This window comes from Aptenodytes forsteri, unplaced genomic scaffold (genome assembly GCF_000699145.1).
Source record: "Aptenodytes forsteri isolate BGI_AS27 unplaced genomic scaffold, ASM69914v1 Scaffold582, whole genome shotgun sequence".
Lineage (NCBI taxonomy): Eukaryota > Metazoa > Chordata > Aves > Sphenisciformes > Spheniscidae > Aptenodytes > Aptenodytes forsteri.
Genome location: NW_008795675.1, coordinates 543,477 through 562,435, shown reverse-complemented (window position 1 = coordinate 562,435; position 18,959 = coordinate 543,477). Strand labels below are relative to the sequence as shown.

The 18,959-nt window shown below is 39.4% G+C and overlaps 1 protein-coding gene across 1 annotated transcript in view; it reads right to left on the bottom strand.

The window, feature by feature from the left end:
• EHBP1 (EH domain binding protein 1) overlaps nt 1-18,959 on the bottom strand; it is a 222,839-nt gene that overhangs the window by 128,657 nt on the left and 75,223 nt on the right. The window contains 2 exon segments of the mRNA XM_009282606.2: nt 2,113-2,252; nt 6,961-7,142. Of these exon segments, the coding sequence (XP_009280881.2) occupies nt 2,113-2,252; nt 6,961-7,142 (322 nt within the window).

Genomic DNA, 18,959 nt, shown 5'->3' with positions numbered 1-18,959 from the left:
TCTTTCTCCCTTGGTTCCTCAGCTCTTCTCCTTGTGTTTTATTAGTTTTTCCCATTCATTATATTTATTACAGGAGTCACTCCAACTGCCAATGAAATCAGTCTTGAACACATGTTGAAATAGATCCTTTACACTTTATTTATTAATGTTTACTTACTGCCCTATGTTTTATGTTCTCCCATTTGCTTGGGAAACTATGTGCACTCATTCTCCTTCAACATCCCTCTCATCCCTCTCGTTGTCTAACGTGGGAAAAGTTAGCCAGGCTAACGAAGCAACTCAGCTGCTGTAGCCAACACAAGAAGAAAAAGTCCAAGGCTGACCTTTCCCCCCTCAGGTTCCCTTAATGATGCATCTACAAAAAACCCAACCCAACCCTCCCATCTTGTATCATTAGAAAACAGTATCAGAACAGGCTGAACAATGAGCAGATATAGTGTAGAAGTATTTATTGCTTCTGCCTTTCAAGTAGGTATAGTAATGTTTGCTTAGAACAGATAATTTTGGCCTTTACAACAACAGATGGAAAAGCTGAAATGCCTTTAAAAGAACTCGAGCTAGGACCTTGTGTTGCACATCAGACAGCTCACCCTTCCCCATCTATATCCAGGGATGTTCACTACATAGCCAAAGGATAGTGGACAGACTAGACTAATCTACATCAGCGTTTTGCTTGTTCAGGAATTGTTTGTTGGCTTGTTTAGATGCTGAATGCTGCAAGATCCATGAAGTTGAGGAGCAAGATCTGCTGCTTTTCAACTATTGTCCTGCACATGGGTTTTCTGTAGCAGTCCTCAGTGCAGTATCTAGGCATATCTTAATAAAACACATCTGCACAATAGTTTATATAGACTTTACATAGCCTCTCCTTTATGTGCCCTTGTCTTCTCTGTGATTATTGGATGGGCTAGTGAATATGTCAGGTTTTCTTTGGTGTTCTGACACGCACCTGAATTATTCTGGTTACAATGGTAAAGGAGAGAAAGACCTTGCAGAATTATTTCAGTGTGACCAGACTAGTATTTCTCCACTCCCTGACCAAGAATACATTATCTCAAATGTCTCTCAAATATTTCATTCTGGACTTTCCAATCTGGTCTGTGCCAGACACATACAGCGTAAGTAGAGATTTGGTCAGGGTACAAAATGTTTAGCTGAGTATGTAAAGCATGGAGAAAACATATTTGCATCCTTTCACAACACTAAATATAACTAAGTAAGAACTGCTTCAGGCTGAACCTTTTGATTGCAACGAAAGCTCGAAAAGATGTAACTAATATTTCATAACACCAAACCAACGTTCCTTAGGATTTTCAAGAACAGATTTGACAATTCACTTCTCTGCTTGGGATGCTCTTCCCCACCTTAGAGAAGGACCCCATTATTTCAACAGACACTTTTAAAGAGCACTGGCAGGCTTGAAGGCTGGCACCAGAAGTTCATTTGTCTTTTCCTGATTCATTACACTAAGAGTTCCTACAGAACTCATCTGGAGCAGTACTACATCATGATCTCCACCAACAATTTAACATCACATCCTGAGCTGACTTGCATTGATTAGTTCAACTATCCTGTACACACTAAGCATTTTCATCAGTAAGCAATTAAAATGTAGTTATACTATCTCACTTCAAACAACCTTACTATCAAATTCCGTTAAAGTCCTTTAACAGACTCCTGATTTCATTTCCACAAGACACCCCCACCCAAAAGTCAGAAGTACACTGCCTGGAATTACCATATTATTGAGCAGAACCTCAGCACCTACCCACGGCACAGCTAATTTTGCAGTTATTCTCACAAACTGTCTTCATTATTTCACTTCAGCTCATCCTCTTGCCTTCTTGCTCACTGACCCTCTCCCTCCATCCTTTTACTCCTCTGTTCACACTGGTTCTTTGCTTCCCTAAAACGCTACCTACTTAGTGATTCTCTCCTAAAAACAGGACACGGACACACACACAAATCAACGCTCTTAAATTCACAAATACTTTGTTTTGGTTTGGATTGTTTAATATTAAATACAAATATAGCATAAGGATAAAATCCACGGAACGCAGCTGGCAATTAGCAAAGGGATCTACATTTTACTATCCATGTGGCAAAACCAACCTGTAATTTTTGCAGCCTTTTCCTCTTGATTCACTCTGTTTTCTTCATCTTCTTCATTGTCTTCCTCAAAATCATCTAGATTTCCAATATCAGCTTGTTTCATACTCATCAAACTAGCCAGGCTTTGCATGTCTTCATCCCTAAATAACAAATTTCAAACCAGGCATTAAAATGCAGTCTGTTAATACTACCTCTGACACTGCTGCATTATTAAAATTCCTTTAAATATTTTTATGCTTTCTTTTCTTCAGGAAGGTCTCTGATCTCAGATCTGATCTTGCATATAGTGAAAGAACAAAATGAATACACTCATGTATATTAATTTCTGAAGGGAAAGTTTTCTGTTAACAAAATTCTAAAGGGTAAAAACAGTCCTGCCTTGCCTTAAGAGTCAATTTAATGACTGCTTCTCAAAATTTTAAACCAGCCCAGAAATGCTAGTAAACACTTATCTGGTCTCCTTTGGTTGAAGTGAAAATGCTCGGTCAGACCTACTGTCCATATGCTGCATGTGACACCTATCACTACATTCATTCAGAACTCCTGACACTGTTACAGAAATTAAAATCCCTTTTCTAAATATCTGAATTCATTGACAAGATAACATATCATTGACAAGATTACATATCAATGGCCAATTTCAATTCTTATTTGACTGTATCTCATGTATATATGTTTCACATAACTGTACCTTTCATATCAAAGAAATGTTTGATTAAAAGATGACAGCAGGCAAAGATTCAGAGAAATGGATGTTCTACATTTGTTTCATACAAAACCCAAGATTTTTGAGGTACATGATGTCATTCTTGAAGCAACAGCAGTCTTACCTCTTCTCTTTTAAAACCATTTCAATAGGTTTATTGAGATGATTAATAAATTTTTTTTTTAGCTCCTTACAGTAAGACAGACTGGGGATTGCCTGGCTAGGGAGCACCTCTGCTGAAAACAGTCTGAGGATCTTGGTGGAGAGCAAGCTCTAGGAGAGCCAGCACCGTGCCCTGGCAGCCAAAGGAGGCAAACAGCATCCTGAGACACATTAAAACAGGACCACAAGCAGTAGACTGAGGGGAGTCATGACCCCCATTTACTTGGAGTTCATTGGACTGCATCTAGGGTACTTCATCCAGTGCTGAGTCCCACAGTACAGGAAAAGGTGTTGATAAACTGGAGCAAGGTCAGTAGAGGACCATTGAGATGCTTGGGGGCTGGAGCACTTGCCCTATGAAGAGAGGCTGAGGGAAATGGACTGGTTGAGCCTGGAGAAGAGATGGCTTTGGAAGGACCTAGCAGCAGCCTGCCAGCACCTATGAGGATGTTGCTGAGAAGACAGTGGTGCAAGGCAGGAGAATGACAGACAGTGAACGTAGATTGAAACCAGAGCAGTTCTGATCTGATGTGAGAAAAAAGTTGGAACAGTCATCAACAAGCAGTGGGATGGGCTGCCCAGAGAGGTTGTGCACTCTCCATTCTTGGGGGTTTTCAAGCCCCAGTGGGATAAAGTCCAGAGCAAACTGGTCTGATCACACAGCTGACTGCTTTAAGCAGGAGGCTGGACTAGCTACCTCTACAGGTCCCTTCCAACCTGAATTATTCTATCTTCTTTGAAGTTGATCATGACAAAACCAGATGCACAGATTTTGTGCCTTACAATGCCAAGAAAACTGTATAAATTATTTCAAAGGTATCACTTATAGGAATAAAAATTACATACTAATCATGCCTCAAATCTGCACAGAAACACAGAGGCGCTTAAAACATGGGATTAAACTCAGTGATTTAACATGTTGTTAAAATCAGAAGTTGTTTGGGGCAATCATTTGCTACTCTCTGCGTTCAAAGTAATCAGCACTACAGAACCCGCAGTTACAAAGGACAACTAAGTACTTCTGTAATATAAAAAGTATTAATCATAGAATCATAGAATAGTTTGAGTTGGAAGGGACCTTTAAAGGTCATCTAGTCCAACCCCCCTGCCGTGGGCAGGGACATCTTCAACTAGATCAGGTTGCTCAGAGCCCCGTCCAACCTGAACTTGAATGTTTCCAGGGATGGGGCATCCACCACCTCTCTGGGCAACCTGTTCCAGTGCTTCAACACCCTCAGCGTAAAAAATTTCTTCCTTATATCTAGTCTAAATCTACCCCCCTTCAGTTTAAAGCCATTCCCCCTTGTCCTGTCACAACAGGCCCTGCTAAAAAGTTTGCTGCCATCTTTTTTATAAGCCCCCTATAAGTACTGATAGGCTGCAATAAGGTCTCCCCGAAGCCTTCTCTTCTCTAGGCTGAACAACCCCAACTCTCTCAGCCTTTCTTCATAGGAGAGGTGTTCCATCCCCCTGATCATTTTCATGGCCCTCCCCAACATAATAATAAATATAAAATAAGTAACTATCAAGAAGTCAGAAAGACCTTTCCATTCATGCAGAATTCTCAAGGTTTCATCTTCCTGTTTTCATAACCAATAGGTTAAATCAACTCTTTAAGCACAGGGGAGAAAACATAGCACCCTATAGCAGCATTGATGGGCAGGCTCTTTCATGCACTGAAGACAAAAAGCTGGGAGCACTCAGCACTCAGATCTTGTACATCACTTGTTCATGCAGAGTTTAGAAATAAAAAGGTCTCCAAAGTACTACTTATTTTTACTGTCCTTTCTGTATTCAACAGGCTGCAGGATTTTCTTTATAAAGTGCATAAAAGAAAATTAAAAGTGAATCTCACTGTACAGAACTACTACAGTTTGTAAGAGATGTAAATAAACCTTGGCCTAGCTACCTTTCCTTGCATGTTCATGGATGTGACACCTGAATTCTCTCTTTTATTTCGACTAGTAGAGGACAGTCTCTATTCACACATACGGGAAACCAATGCTTTCACAAACAGCAGCTTATTTTTTTTCAGGTCTCTGGTTCAGTACAATGTTAAAGCCCTGTTGTTAACTTACAGTCTACCTGACTTACATTCTTCAGTTTGAAACCTATCAATTTCAATGGGAAGAAGATATATGCAATCCTAAATGGATCAGCTTTTACAAATTATGGCCTCAAAAAGCACTAAGAGCCTAGTATAGCTACTTACTGTATAGTTCGTGGATGCTGGTTGTTCCAAAAAAATTAAAAAGTTATCAGATACTGACTTTTTCATTCCCATTTTCAGCTGCAATACCATGTTAAAACACAGCTAAATACTTCAAAATATCATTCTTATATGGTAGGTCAAAATGTGGTTCACAACACGTTAATCACAGAAGGGAAAAAGTAATAGTAATTATCTGTGGCTTTCAAAGCATGCAGACAAAAAGCCTTTTTGTGTCAAAATGTATGCCTTAACATGGCCGTCTGGAAAGCTGTCCATGCAACAGTTTTGGGGCACTTGTATTGCAGTGGCAATGTCTACAAGTGCATTCAGAATACTGAAAGCTAGAAGTAAACTGTTAGCCTTTTTGGGGGAAAAGAAATTTAAAAAGAGGTAAAAGAACCACTAGAGCACTAGTTTCCCCATCTACCGCTTTTTGTTCTGCCATTTGTATCAGAAATAGTGTGGCCAGCATGACTAGGGAAGTGATCATCCCTCTCTGCACTCAGCACTGGTGAGGCCGCGCCTCAAATACTGTGTTCAGTTTTGGGCCCCTCACTACAAGACAGACATTGAGGTGCTAGAGCGTGTTCAGAGAAGGGCAATGAAGCTGGTGAGGGGTCTGGAGAACAAGTCTTATGAGGAGCGGCTGAGGGAACTGGGACTGTTTAATCTGGAGAAAAGGAGGCTCAGGGGAGACCTCATCGCTCTCTACAACTACCTGAAAGGAGGTTCTAGCAAGGTGGGTGTCCATCTCTTCTCCCAAGTAACAAGTGATAGTACAAAAGGAAATGGCCTCAAGTTGCAATCCTAATAGATTGGATATTAGGAAAAATTTCTTCACCGAAAGGGTCGTCAAACATTGGAACAGGCTGCCCAGGGAAGTGGTTGAGTCACCAGCCCTGGAGGTAGTTAGAAGACGTGTAGATGTGGCACTTAGGCACATGGTTTAGTGGTGGACTTGGCAGTGTTAGGTTTACAGTTGAACTCGACGATCTTAGAGGTCTTTTCTAACCTAAATGATTCTATAATTCTATGATTCTCACATTCCCATATTCTAGAGACAGAAAGGAAAAGCAAAACAGTATGGGTGACAAATGATCCATCCTCCAGCCACAAGAAGTTGTCAACATCTGACATCTTGAATCTGACAGAAATAGCAGGAGAAGTTATAGGATCTGCAAAAATAATCTGTATCCTCTGCCCTCCAAAGGCTGTTGAAATAAGGAACAGAACCAGGTGAGTGAGTAGGGGCACTGGTAATCAGTGCTCAATCAAACTCTTTTCACAGGATGTTCTTGTGTTCAACCCAAAATCTTACTTCTGACTCCACCCTCTCTCACCTTACAACTGTCTTTGTCCTTCTTTCATTCTTTGTGAAAGATAAATAGGTGAAATAGAAGTAAGTTCTCCTTCCCACATTTCCCTTGCAGTCTGCTAAGGGTATTGTTGGATGAACATACACATACACATGCACACAAATGTACACTCCTGCTGCTTTCAAACCTCTAGATATTTTTAAGCTGCTATTATCTAAAATGTCTGTAATGGTAGAGGACAAGACGTGTCTCTAAAGAATACAAGACTAAAATCAGAGTAAGAAACGACTTTTACTCAGCTAAGAAATTAAGTATGGCAGGAACGATAGGTATGCTGAAGGATACTCTCAAGTTCTGCCATTCTATACAGAAAGAGCTCTTTATCCAAAGAATTCTGTGAAAAGCCAACACAAAGCAGGCTATCTGGTTAAAAAAAAAAACCCAAAACTTACGTGGCTTTTCCTTCCCTCAGGAAAATACAAGATAAAGAGAACTGTAGTGTGGCAGATACCACTTTCTTAGACAAAGGCTTGAATTTTAACTTGACATCTGTCTGTGTAGGCATGGGGCTTGCATATTGCTTCATGTTGATGCTGCTGGTGGCAAGCGCTTTTCTGCGTCCAGAAGGAGATTCCTGAAAGCAAAGGAAAAACAAAACTAACGTAAAAGGTGCTGTTACACTAAAACCTGCGTGTGCATAAAACAAAAAATACACTTATTAAATCTGCATCATTCTTTTTTCAAGTACACAGGCAGCAGGGATTGCTATGGTCCTTTCTAGAGACAGAAACCCATTTCTTAAACTAGGTCAGCCACTAATGGTGGCCCTTTGAACACTTGCTTAGTGCAATGGAAAAAAATAGGTTATTCATTGTGATTAGTGGTCTTCCATAAGAGATCCTAGGTCTTTAAGGGCTTGAGCTTGTAGTAGCATCCACAGCACACATCCATTTAAGCAAGCGTGAATATATCTCTATTCCTTCTGATAGCAATCTGGACCAGTTTTGTCCAAACTTGGATAGTCCTGGACTAGGACTTCCAACCTATGGAAGACATGGGATTCAATTATCCATATATTTCTTTACGTTAACAGTATGAGGCCATCAAGTTAATATGTTGAACTGCTATGTTCAATGCTCAAATACAATGCCTGAATATTTTTCAAAGCAATGGTACTTCTCACTAGTGTTGTACATGTACTATTAAGAGTGACAGGTTTCTGAAATTAAGTTGACAATGCTTCCAAAAATATTGTTAAAAATTTTGCAAGGGAAAAAAAAATAAAAAGCAAGAAGAGAGAAAGATAAAAGCCTAAGCTGTATTTCAAAAGCCTAAGTTGTATTTCAAGATAAAGGTGTTGCTCACAGTTTAACAATTCAGACAAATTAATCTAAAATGCATCTAAGAATCTACTCTCTTATTCCATCTAATATCAGTATCAGCAGCAAAGGAACGATTATATGTAATAAAGCTCCAGTAACAAAAATAAAACAAAAAAGCCCTGCTGTTAACTCTTTTGAAAAATATTCTCAGAATAAGACGTTTTACTGCAGCTGACAATTTGTGTTGAATAAAGTATACTAATTCAATCAAAACATTCAAGCATCCTTTTTCAAAGTACTTGACATTTCCGCCCAGTAGAATAAGTCAGAATGTAATATGTCATCCCCTAATAATACCTTGTTTAAAAAACTAGCCTTATCTGTCAGATTATGCACTGCAATATTATACAGAACTATTAGTGCATGTAGATACCTTATGAATGAATTTCAAAAATGCATCAAACACTTGAGAAGGATTTAGGCCCTCTCAGAAGAAATACTTAAGAATATGCAAATACTCTCAACTGAATCAAGTTGAACAGATGCGACTATCACAAACAATACAAGTGCTCTTTCTCCAGCCACGACTGTCAATCAAAGAGCGAGATTAAGGTCCAAGGTTCTGACAATGTGTAAAATGGAAAGTATGATCAGGGAGTTTCAATTATTACACAGATATGAACAACAATAATCTGTTATTGTACCGTACCTTTAGAATAACTAAACATTACAACTCATTGTAGTGAATGCAAGATTTACTGCGGCACCTGTTCAGAAAGCAATGTGAGAGACATGGCACTTCTTTGCGTGTTCTCCAGGCAAATGTAGGGAAGCAGCTTGCATCTTAACAGCAACTTGTTTCATAAAGCTAAATTTTCAATATTCACATTATGGTGTGAAAATGGTGGTCAAGGTGAATAGAAAGGAAGTTTGCTTAAACCTCTTCTAGTTACTTTTTTTAAGTACCTTTAGAAAAAATTGGCATCTATAATGTGGTGTGCAAATATTTATGCAACTGGCATGGTAAAAACTACTTGCCAATTCTGGTGCATGTATGTGCTTTTCTGCCAAACAGAAAAGGAGCAACCAGGAATTACAAAGTAACTTGGAGCCACATGGAGAAGACAAGCGGCAACGGGTACAAGTTGCACCGGGAGAAGTTTCATGTCAGTATAAGAAAGAAATTTTTTACAGCGAGAACAATCAATCACTGGAACAACCCCCCCCAGGGATGTGGTAGTCCCCACCACAGGAGGTTTTCAAGATGCGACTGGACAGGGTGCTAGATGATCTCATCTGGGCTCCCTTTCCCACAAAAGGTTGGACCAGATGAGCTTTCCAGGTCCCTTCCAGCCTGGGCTGTTTGATGGTTCTACAATTCTAACTTGAATATGCCCTCACCTGCAGTCAGGCCAAAGGAAAACATTCCACCCATAGGCTATAATGACTAGGAAATATTTGTCACACTTTGGACTTGACCCTTATTTGAATCGTTTGGGATAAGCTTATGCTTGCAGACAAAAACCAATTATGCCCTAGCTGGTTTTAAAAATCTGTATTATGGTATCAGTGTTATTCTCACTGAAATGATAGTTAGCAATATAACTCGAATATGTGGAAAGACTCTTCATTTGTTCACTATTTCCAAATTATGCAATTAGGTTTTCCTTTAAAAAAAAAGTCAGTTTTTTTTTTTTAATTTCCTTTTTAAAGAACATGCATGTCTCTTGTCATGTCCTCACTCCCCTTCATCAATGAAAACACCCGAAAAAAGATCAGGTGTATATACACCCAGTGAGAAACGTGTAGGGAACAAATGACGAACATGGGTACTTGCTTTCAGCCTTCTGGATGAACCCCTGATTAGCCATACCATGCCTGTATTCTGATGTATTCTTCGCAGTTTGACTACGAAAATCACTTCCCAGCAGCTGTAAACATCCCCAATTTATCAAAGACCTAGATTATTTCCTTGTGTAGCTACCAATGCCTTCTCAGTGCTGGCTCACCTGTTACACCCCATGCTACGAAAGCAACACACAGACCTCCCACGAGGTCCCTGCGAGGTATCATAGGGAACAAAAATACGCTTCAGTGACTCCAAGAAACAGAAGATGTATTTGGGGGCAGAGCTACTTTCTCTTGGTACAAACACACTTATCTTATCTGATATCATAACTGAGATGCATGTTGTCTTTATCAAGGTGATTTTACTAAAAAAGTCAAAGCAAACAAGCAAAGCCAACCCAATGGTGAATCTGAAGAGAAAGGACAGAGCATTAAACTTGCAAGCATCCAAAAGCTGGACGTGGACATCAAGGCAGGTGAATTTTGGAATGATGTGGAATTACATTTTCACTTAATATCTATTTATTGTATAAATTATCATCTTGCCATTTGTGGCTTCAGATTATCTGGATCAGAGAGTGAATAAGAGACCTGACTCAGGAAGAGGTGAAGTTCTCCCAGTGAAGATCATCATCAGCAATTCCTTGTGAAATCTGCTGGGGTTAGCTGGTGTAGAAGAGGAGGGAGACAAGAGTGCAGGCAGCCGTGTGCCTGTACAAAGGGGAGAAGCCAGCCATGTGCAAGAAGATTCTCTTAGCACTAAATATCCTGAGGTGCTGTGAAGAATAAGACATACTTGGCAATCAAGTTCAGTCTTCCTGAGAAATAAATTCATTTAATCATCTTTTTGTGGGCCAAAGGCAGAAGTTGACTTTTCAGGTTCCAATTGCCCATAAAAATCCAACATTTGTAAATTTATCATGTTAAAAAAAAAAAGAAGGAAAAAAAAGAAAAAAACAAAAATAGACAGTCTCTGCTCTTTCAAGTTTTATTTTCCTTAACGTGTGAGTTTAAGTACATCCTCCTACTCTCCCAGAAAACTGTGTTAGAAGTGTTGCAATGTTTTCTCCTTTTAAGCTTTATAGGCTTGGCCTTACATGGTTTTAGCTATGTAAGTAGAGTGGGAGAAACTTCTTTTTTGCCCCTGAAAAGGATATTCTCAAGGTGCTTAGGTCCATGACTGATTTCACAATGGATTATGTTTTCTACTCTGACATACAACCAACTTTTAAAAAATTGTTTTTAAATGTGAGAACATGCTAATAACCACTTCTTACAAAGGTTGTAAGATTTTCCTAAAAAAACCCCTACATGCTTCATGTAATAAAATCTGAGTTATCCCAGAACCACAGAGAAATTTTTGTGCAGAAGAATAAATAATTTTTAATCAGCAGAGACAAAATAATCCAAGAGAAATACCTATGAGTAGGGTATACAGGAACAGCTTCAGCAGTAGGCTGGAATGAGTTATTTCAAACAGAAGCGCACATTGGTAAGATACTAAATATGTAACATCCATTTAATAGTAAAAGTCTGATCTGCTGTTACTTGTGTCTCATATGAACACATGGAGTTTTGTGGAAAGTAAAGCAGGAATCCCAATGCAAACATTTTAATTGCTCAACTTTTCTCATTTTAACTATATAACCAAAGTTTAAAATGCGTAAGGCTCAAATATCCCTCCAGGTGTTTTACATACATGTGACTGCCAGAGTTGCCACATCACGTTTTGTGAAAGGGTGCATGGAAAAGTCAATTTTGAAATCACAAGAGGGAAACGATCTGCGTGATAATAAAGAGACATGACAAAATACAACACAACTATCAAGATGGAGTTAATTCTGTAGAAAAACAGTAATTTGGAAACTCTTTACTTTTTAGGAAAGGCAATGCATTATGCAAACAAAATCAACTATGAAATTTCGAATACCACAGAAAGACAGACGATAACCTACAATACTGGTAAAATACAAATACCTCTAGGTTATCTTCCAGCTCAAACATACTACCGTGTTTGAGAATGGGCACTGTTTGGTTCATAAGATAATATGTGGAATCCTGGTTAACAATCTTTTTTTGTTGTTTCATGTTTGCTACTGTATAGTTCTAGCAAGAGAAGCAGCATACTGGAAAAAAAGGAATTCTTTTAGAAATCACCAATAAATTATTAAAAAAACTAGTTGGTATGTTAGCAGAAACTACTGAAGCCTATCTTCATGCATAACAGAACAATGGCCGTGCTGGGTCGACCAAAGGCTCTGAGAAACCTGTATATTATTTACAAAGTATATTGTTTACAAAGTGATCATTATAACTTAACTTAAAGAGTAAAAACCACACATAAATATATAGCAATACTTCTCCAGAATACTCTCCTGTGTTGGGGAATTTCTGCTTTTGTATTCTACACTTTTATGTCTTTCTCTCGCAAGCAGCTCCATCCCCCTTGACACACTCCTCCTACTATTCCCCTTGGTCCCTGAAATGCCTCTAACATACACCATATTTTGGGTGAAATAACCCTATCTGTGCACTACATCAAACTGTATCAGCTGTTCACAGCTGGGGAAGTAGCAGGATGTGGTGTGTGCCTGGCTCTGCACTACACCGACTGGCTGGTTGATACTCGTGTATCCTGGTACTTTAGGAAATCTGGCAAAATATAAAAAACTTGGAATTTAAAAAAAAAAGAAAAAGAGCTCAAAGCTAGCAAAATAAAAATGAATATAGAAAATAAAGAGACTTCCTAATAACCTGGAGTACTTTGATTTCTGAATTCAAAAAAAGAAATATGCAGAGCAAACAATACTATGTAAATCAATAGAAGTTGCATTCCTTTTTAGTATAGAAGAGTATTAGTGGTAATGAATTTAGGTAGTTCCCAATTTCTAAGCACACTGTATGTGTTTGTACAGACTTTAAAAACATTGTCATCTCAGATACTAGCAAAGGTGCAATTTGCTGGTGCCTTTACTGATGTGGCTGTTTCTAACCAACTTTTGGCCTTTAATGTAGCATCAGGACACATGATTTAGGAGCTAGCGGGGATATGTGAATGCAACATGCAAGTGAACTGGAACCTACCCCAAAGAGACAAAATCCTGCTCTTTTTCAAGTTAATCAGAAGCCACATAGCTGCAAGTAGTGCAGAGTCAGGCTGGGATGAGCTCTCACTGCATGGAAGCACCTTGCACTCAGCTCTGTCAAAGCCAGAAGACCTATAGTACATACACAGACATACATTGCAAACAGGGATTTCAATACCTATGGGTGGGTTTTCAAGGAGCAGTCCCCAACGTTATCCCTCTACAGCATTTTAAGTTACTTCCACAAGTTCTCAAACTACCATCATATTACAATTTTGGGGGGGGAGAAGGGAAAAATTAACACTGGCCAAACAGCAGTCAGTTCAAATGAAACCAATGAAGCTTGATTTACTGTCACAGCTACAGAACCAGACTCACTTATCTCACAAATTTCTGTCTTTTCAATACTGCAACAATGCATCATTCTCTTCCACAATATTCATGACTCTGAGTGGTGTCAGACATCCCAAAAGTTACTATATAGTAAGTGCTATCCTTACATAAAGATCTGCCTAATGTAAAGGATCCACATATCCTGATCTCTTTCTACAAAGAGAATGTGAAGCAACGCTATGATGCACTAGCCTTTTCTAGGAATCATCTCCATCCTTCCCTGCTAAAGCAGACCTTTCACAGCAAATAGGACTAAAATACTCTGACAAAGGAATTAAGACCAAATAATCTGTGCCACACAAGCAAAACAAACAGCCCATTTTTACTTGGAAGATGATGATCACAGATGACAGTCACGTCACACTATCAAACAGTGCCCAACTTTCTTCCGAATGAAGCAAGTCAAAAGATTAACACCTCTATATGAAAGGTTTGAACTCAGACTCTTAGTTTAAAGGAGACCCAAATAATGCAATAATGCAAATTTCATGCAGCCTTCTTTCCTCAAAAATGTACTTTTAGTGACCTTGTGTCCTGTAATTACCAACTGCCTGGTAAGTCTTCTTCAAGGTTAATATAAGAAGTGCAAGTAAGTAAGAAACAGCTTTGTATTTTCTGTTAAACTGGCTTCATGTTTCTAGAGTTACACAGAATCAAAATATTGACCAGGTTTTGTTCACAGGGTATGTTCCTCTGGGTTATTTGGGCTGGGGAAAGAGTCCCTCCACAGAAAACAGCAGAATACATTTTACCTCTCCACACCTGAGCTCAGCTTGCCTATACAGACCTTCAACCCCTGCTGCACTGCAGTCTTTAATCCCCAAGAGTCAACTGCCCTCCTTTCGATACACACGTATTGAGAAAACACAGTAAAATATTTCCATTCAGCACAAACTAGATCAAAAAGTACTGTACTACTTAATTATTTAGATACTAAATGGTCCCTCTCCCTCTCTAATAGAAATATATTTAAGTGATGTGTAAGCACTGTACAAGCATCATCCAAAAAAGACCTGAGGAAGACAACTTTCCTAATTGGATATTGTTATTTTGTCAAAAGAAACAATGAGTTTTGACTGTCTTTCTCCCAGAAAAGGAAGACATACAGCGTAATATTTTTAGAGGCTGCCTTTTCATGTTTTACAAAAGCAAATGCTAAAAAGCCCACAAAGATACGCAGATTTTAAAGAGGAGCATTCTGCTGCACACTTGGGCATAAAGTAATTAGACAAAGCAATTTTTCTAGCTGTAAAAACCCATTGAAACAAGCTTTGAGGATTTCACTTTCCTTTTGCTTCAGAATTAAATGGAGAACATTTTGAAGGAAAGCTGTCCTCTGGCACAAACCCCACTGCCCCTACAGCCACCACACACCGCAGGAGAGGAAATGGTAAAGTTCCCCCTCTCCTGACGCTGGATGCCAGCCCCGCCGGCTGAGTTGCAAGCGCCATCTTGCTTAGATGAAAAGATCACTGCTTCACCGGCAGAGCAAAATGGATCACTACAGAATTTAATTTGTGAGAGTATACAGCAATTAAATGCTAAAATAGACAAGCTACAGGGAGCTCTCTCAACTGGAGAGAGCAAATTAGAAACTATGTCAGTTAAAATAATTTGGACAGTCGGATGGGAGATTTGGAGGACTGAATGCAGGCAGCACAATCTGTGCTGAAAACTTGTTTAAAAGCAAATAATGGTTCAAGGTATCCAGAACATTATTAAGAATTATGACGCATTTGAACAGAGAACTTTATGTTTAAAAAATTCTGCACATACCAGAAAAGTCTGAGCCCTAGACATGAGGGCTGGGAAGGAAATTAAAAATATGTAAGTGTTGAAACAGCTACACTTGATTTTATTTTATATATTTATTTGTGATGCTCATGAAGTGACCATCGTCCTTGCCAGATTGGGTCAAATTATTTATCATATTGGTAATATCTTAGGTTTAGGCTAAAAGACCACTTCAAAAACACAAACATGATGGTTTTTATAGCACATACAGATTAATGAATCATTATATTGGAAGCATAACACACCGTTTCTTACTCAGCACCAGTGGAGACAATACTTTCAGTAAGCAAAAAGAAAATACAATATCCTACTACAGCTACTGTCTTCTTGTGGTCTACTTTTAGGACAGCCCCATGAGATTTCACTAGCACCCTGAGAGGCTGAGGTACGTAGTGAATGATTCTTTCTGACCAAATATCATACCTGTAGGTGTGCTCAAGTAACCTGCTGTGGGTAACAACAGACCATTCATCTTCACAGACTAATCCTTTGCATTCACAGTCTCTGGAAATCTCCAGAGATTAACATCAGATAGGAAGTTTAGAAAGTGAAATGATACCTAATAAACTGAGGTAATTCATCTACACTATGCAAACTACCACCAAGAAAATTTGGAGGTCCTGTTTCGCTAACAAAAAATACTATTAAGCTTCTTCAACAACTACGGGACAGATGGCAAAAAATGTGCTTGACCAAAATTTTAGTCAAGCAATTTATTAATAGACCATGTGTATGAGACAGGTATCCCCTCCTAAAGTAGGCTTGATGCTTACTAAGGGCAATAGAAAAAAGTTGTCATTGTTTAACCTTAGCTGGCAACTGAGCACCACACAGCCACTTGCTCACTCTCTCCCCGCCCCCCCCGGTGCATGGGGGAGAAAATCAGAAGAGTAAAAGTGAGAAAACAATAATAATAATGATAAAAGAATATACAAAACAAATGATGCATAATGCAATTGCTCACCACCCGCCGACCGATGCCCAGCCAGTCCCCGAGCAACGGTCCCCCCCGGCCAGCTTTCCTCCAGTTTGTATACTGAGCATGACGTCACATGGTATGGAATGTCCCTTTGGCCAGTTTGGGTCAGCTGTCCTGGCTGTGCCCCCTCCCAGCTTCTTGTGCACCTCCAGCCTTCTCAGTCGGTAGAGCATGGGGAGCTGAAAAGTCCTTGACTAGTGTAACCACTGCTCAGCAACAACTAAAACATTGGTGTGTTATCAACATTATTCTCATACTAAATCCAAAACACAGCACTGTACCAGCTACTAGGAAGAAAATTAACTCTGTCCCAGCCAAAACCAGGACAAAGGTTACAGGTGAGCTGGACAATTTTAATAAGTAGCAGAGAACTATTGAACACTGAAATACCCACATCCTTTGCTAGGTTGAGTAACTGCTTTATCTGTCCATTTAAAAAGTCTTCATTGCTTTCTCCTGTTTCGTAAAACAGGAAAACTTCCTGAACACTCTTCCACAGAAGGATGCAATGAGATTGATAACTGATGTTGAGAAACATTTGCTCTAGTAGTTGTAGCCTTTTTCCTCCTTGCTCTTTCAGATCGCTTCCTCTAGAGATGCTGTGCAAGTTTCTCTTTTTCCATTAATGACAGGTTTAAATTTACTGTCAGATGCCTTCAATCACCTGCTAAACTCTGTCTGTCCTTATGCTCTATGCAAACATTACTGTACCTTTGTAAAGTACATGAATTTTTGCTTATGTTGTACTGCTCAGGAGCCCTGAAATACTTGACTCTCCCGTATCACTTAGCAGTGACAAAGTCACATCCTTTCCTGCAATGCCTAGATCCCTACATGCTGAGCTCACTAACGCCCTAATATTGTCTAGTATTCTGCTTCCCTTTCGCAGCCGTTGGGATCACTGCATGGTAGGGACTGCCTATTCCTTTCCTGGCCCCAAATGCTATAGCAGCCAGTTACATGACCATCTCCCCTGGGCCTGCTAAGGTACATGGTGCAGCTATGTACAAGTCTGCGTGTATTACTACATAAATCACTAGTAAGCAAAACCTGTTTTATTAATGATTAAATAATTTATTAATGATTAAATCATTTTTAGACAGCAAAGACTGTAATCATAAGTCCTACTGTAACTGCCGAACAGAATTTTAGTTTTGCCATCGGCACAGGACACAAGCTCACGAAGGCTCGGCCGAAGTTGGCAGAGAAACTTGTTATTACAAACTGGCTGTTTAAATCCTCAAACCTTTGCTCTCAAAGGAGCAGATTTAAAGAAGTCTGGGCTTGAGCTGCTGCTGACACATGGCAGGTGAGGCTGGCTGTTGGGAAAGGCGCTGCATGCAGAGCTGGCAGTTTGGCAGAAAATAACAGCCCTTCATTTTCTGTGAGCTGTGTGCTGCTGAGCTGGATCCTTCACAGCATGCTGTCCACCTCTGACAGCCACTCCCGCGCTCTGCTTCGGCTGGGGCACTTCCAAACAGTATTTCCCCTGGTTCGGGCTTATTTTTCTCCCTGCTTTTGGAGAGTTCATTGTATAACTGTATAGTATTTCTGTAGAGTTAGCTTCAAAACAAAGTAGAAATACAGATATAATTTACCTAATGCTAGAAGGGGAGAAACAGCAGATGATAAAGTTGGTTCCTAAATTTTTAGCTGAAACTGGACTAAAAAACACCTATTATGTGAGACCTCCTCCCCTTCCAGGGGGAGGACAGTGGAGTTGACTTGATACCCACAACTTTATTTACTGCTCAGCAACTTATAACTCCACATTTTTCCATGTATTGACTAAAGAGACTCACAGGTTGTTTTCTGGTTTTTGCTTCTATTTTTAAATAATAGGCAATACCTGTTATAAAATCTAGATTTAAGCTCATCTGCCACTGCCTGGCACTTTAGCTCTAAATTTGCCTGGCAAGAAGTCTCCATTTTTATGATTCACTCTATTGCTCACCTGCTCTATGCAGAAGTATCCCATGAACAGTGCTACTGAACCTTCATATAGTTACACAAGAGAGATGTCCAGTTAGTGTCTCTTGACAGAAGACAGTCTTTACTGGAAAAATAAATGTTTTTTATAAAGAGGGTAAACTAGTTATCTATTTATTGTTGGTTTCAGATGTGAAAAGCCCTTCTGTTGCTTACAGCTTCTTTTAATTTTCCATTCTAGGCTCTAAATTTGCTTATTCTGTCTTGGTGTTCACTTCAAGACAAAGGCCCAGAATTTTTGACGTTAAAAAGGTGGATTTGAAATAATACCTCAAGCTCAGCAGTGAATATTTAACTTGAGTTCAATATAAGATTAAGAACAGTCATTGAAAGGTCTATAGCTCCATACATCAGGTCGTGCCTACCTGCAAGCCTCCTCCTGAGGAAACAAATGCCATGCAGGAAGACACACGATACAGACCCCAGAATTAACTCCAGATTATTTAAACAGACTCGCAAACGTAAACATATTATTCAGCTCCTTTGTAATCTCCAACAAGGAAGCAAGTTTGAGGTAACGCTCATTAAAGAAAAAACAAGGTCAAAAGATTAACTGCTCCAGCGACCTTATATACTTTCATTCACCTTTCCAGAAAATATTATATTTTTAGATGGTGTATAACATTGTCTAGACTTAATTATCTAGCATAGATAAAACCTGCTTAAATGGGTTTTGTAAAATACCAGTGTCATCAACCAGTTGTCATTATGCGAGGATAACTTCCATAGAGTGAATGCACAATATTAAACGACATAAAATTTGCAAGGTTTATGACACAGAAAAGCTTTTAAAGGTGTCAAGCGAAGGTTTTATGACTCTTATGTTACATTGTTTCTGTACTGAAAGTTGGACCTTAACTTGAACAGCACAGAATGAATGGATGTATGGTCTGTAATCACAGAATAGTTTGGGTTGGAAGGAACCCTTAAGGGTCATCTAGTCCAACCCCCCTGCCGTGGGCAGGGACATCTTCAACTAGATCAGGTTGCTCAGAGCCCCGTCCAACCTGAACTTGAACGTTTCCAGGGATGGGGCATCC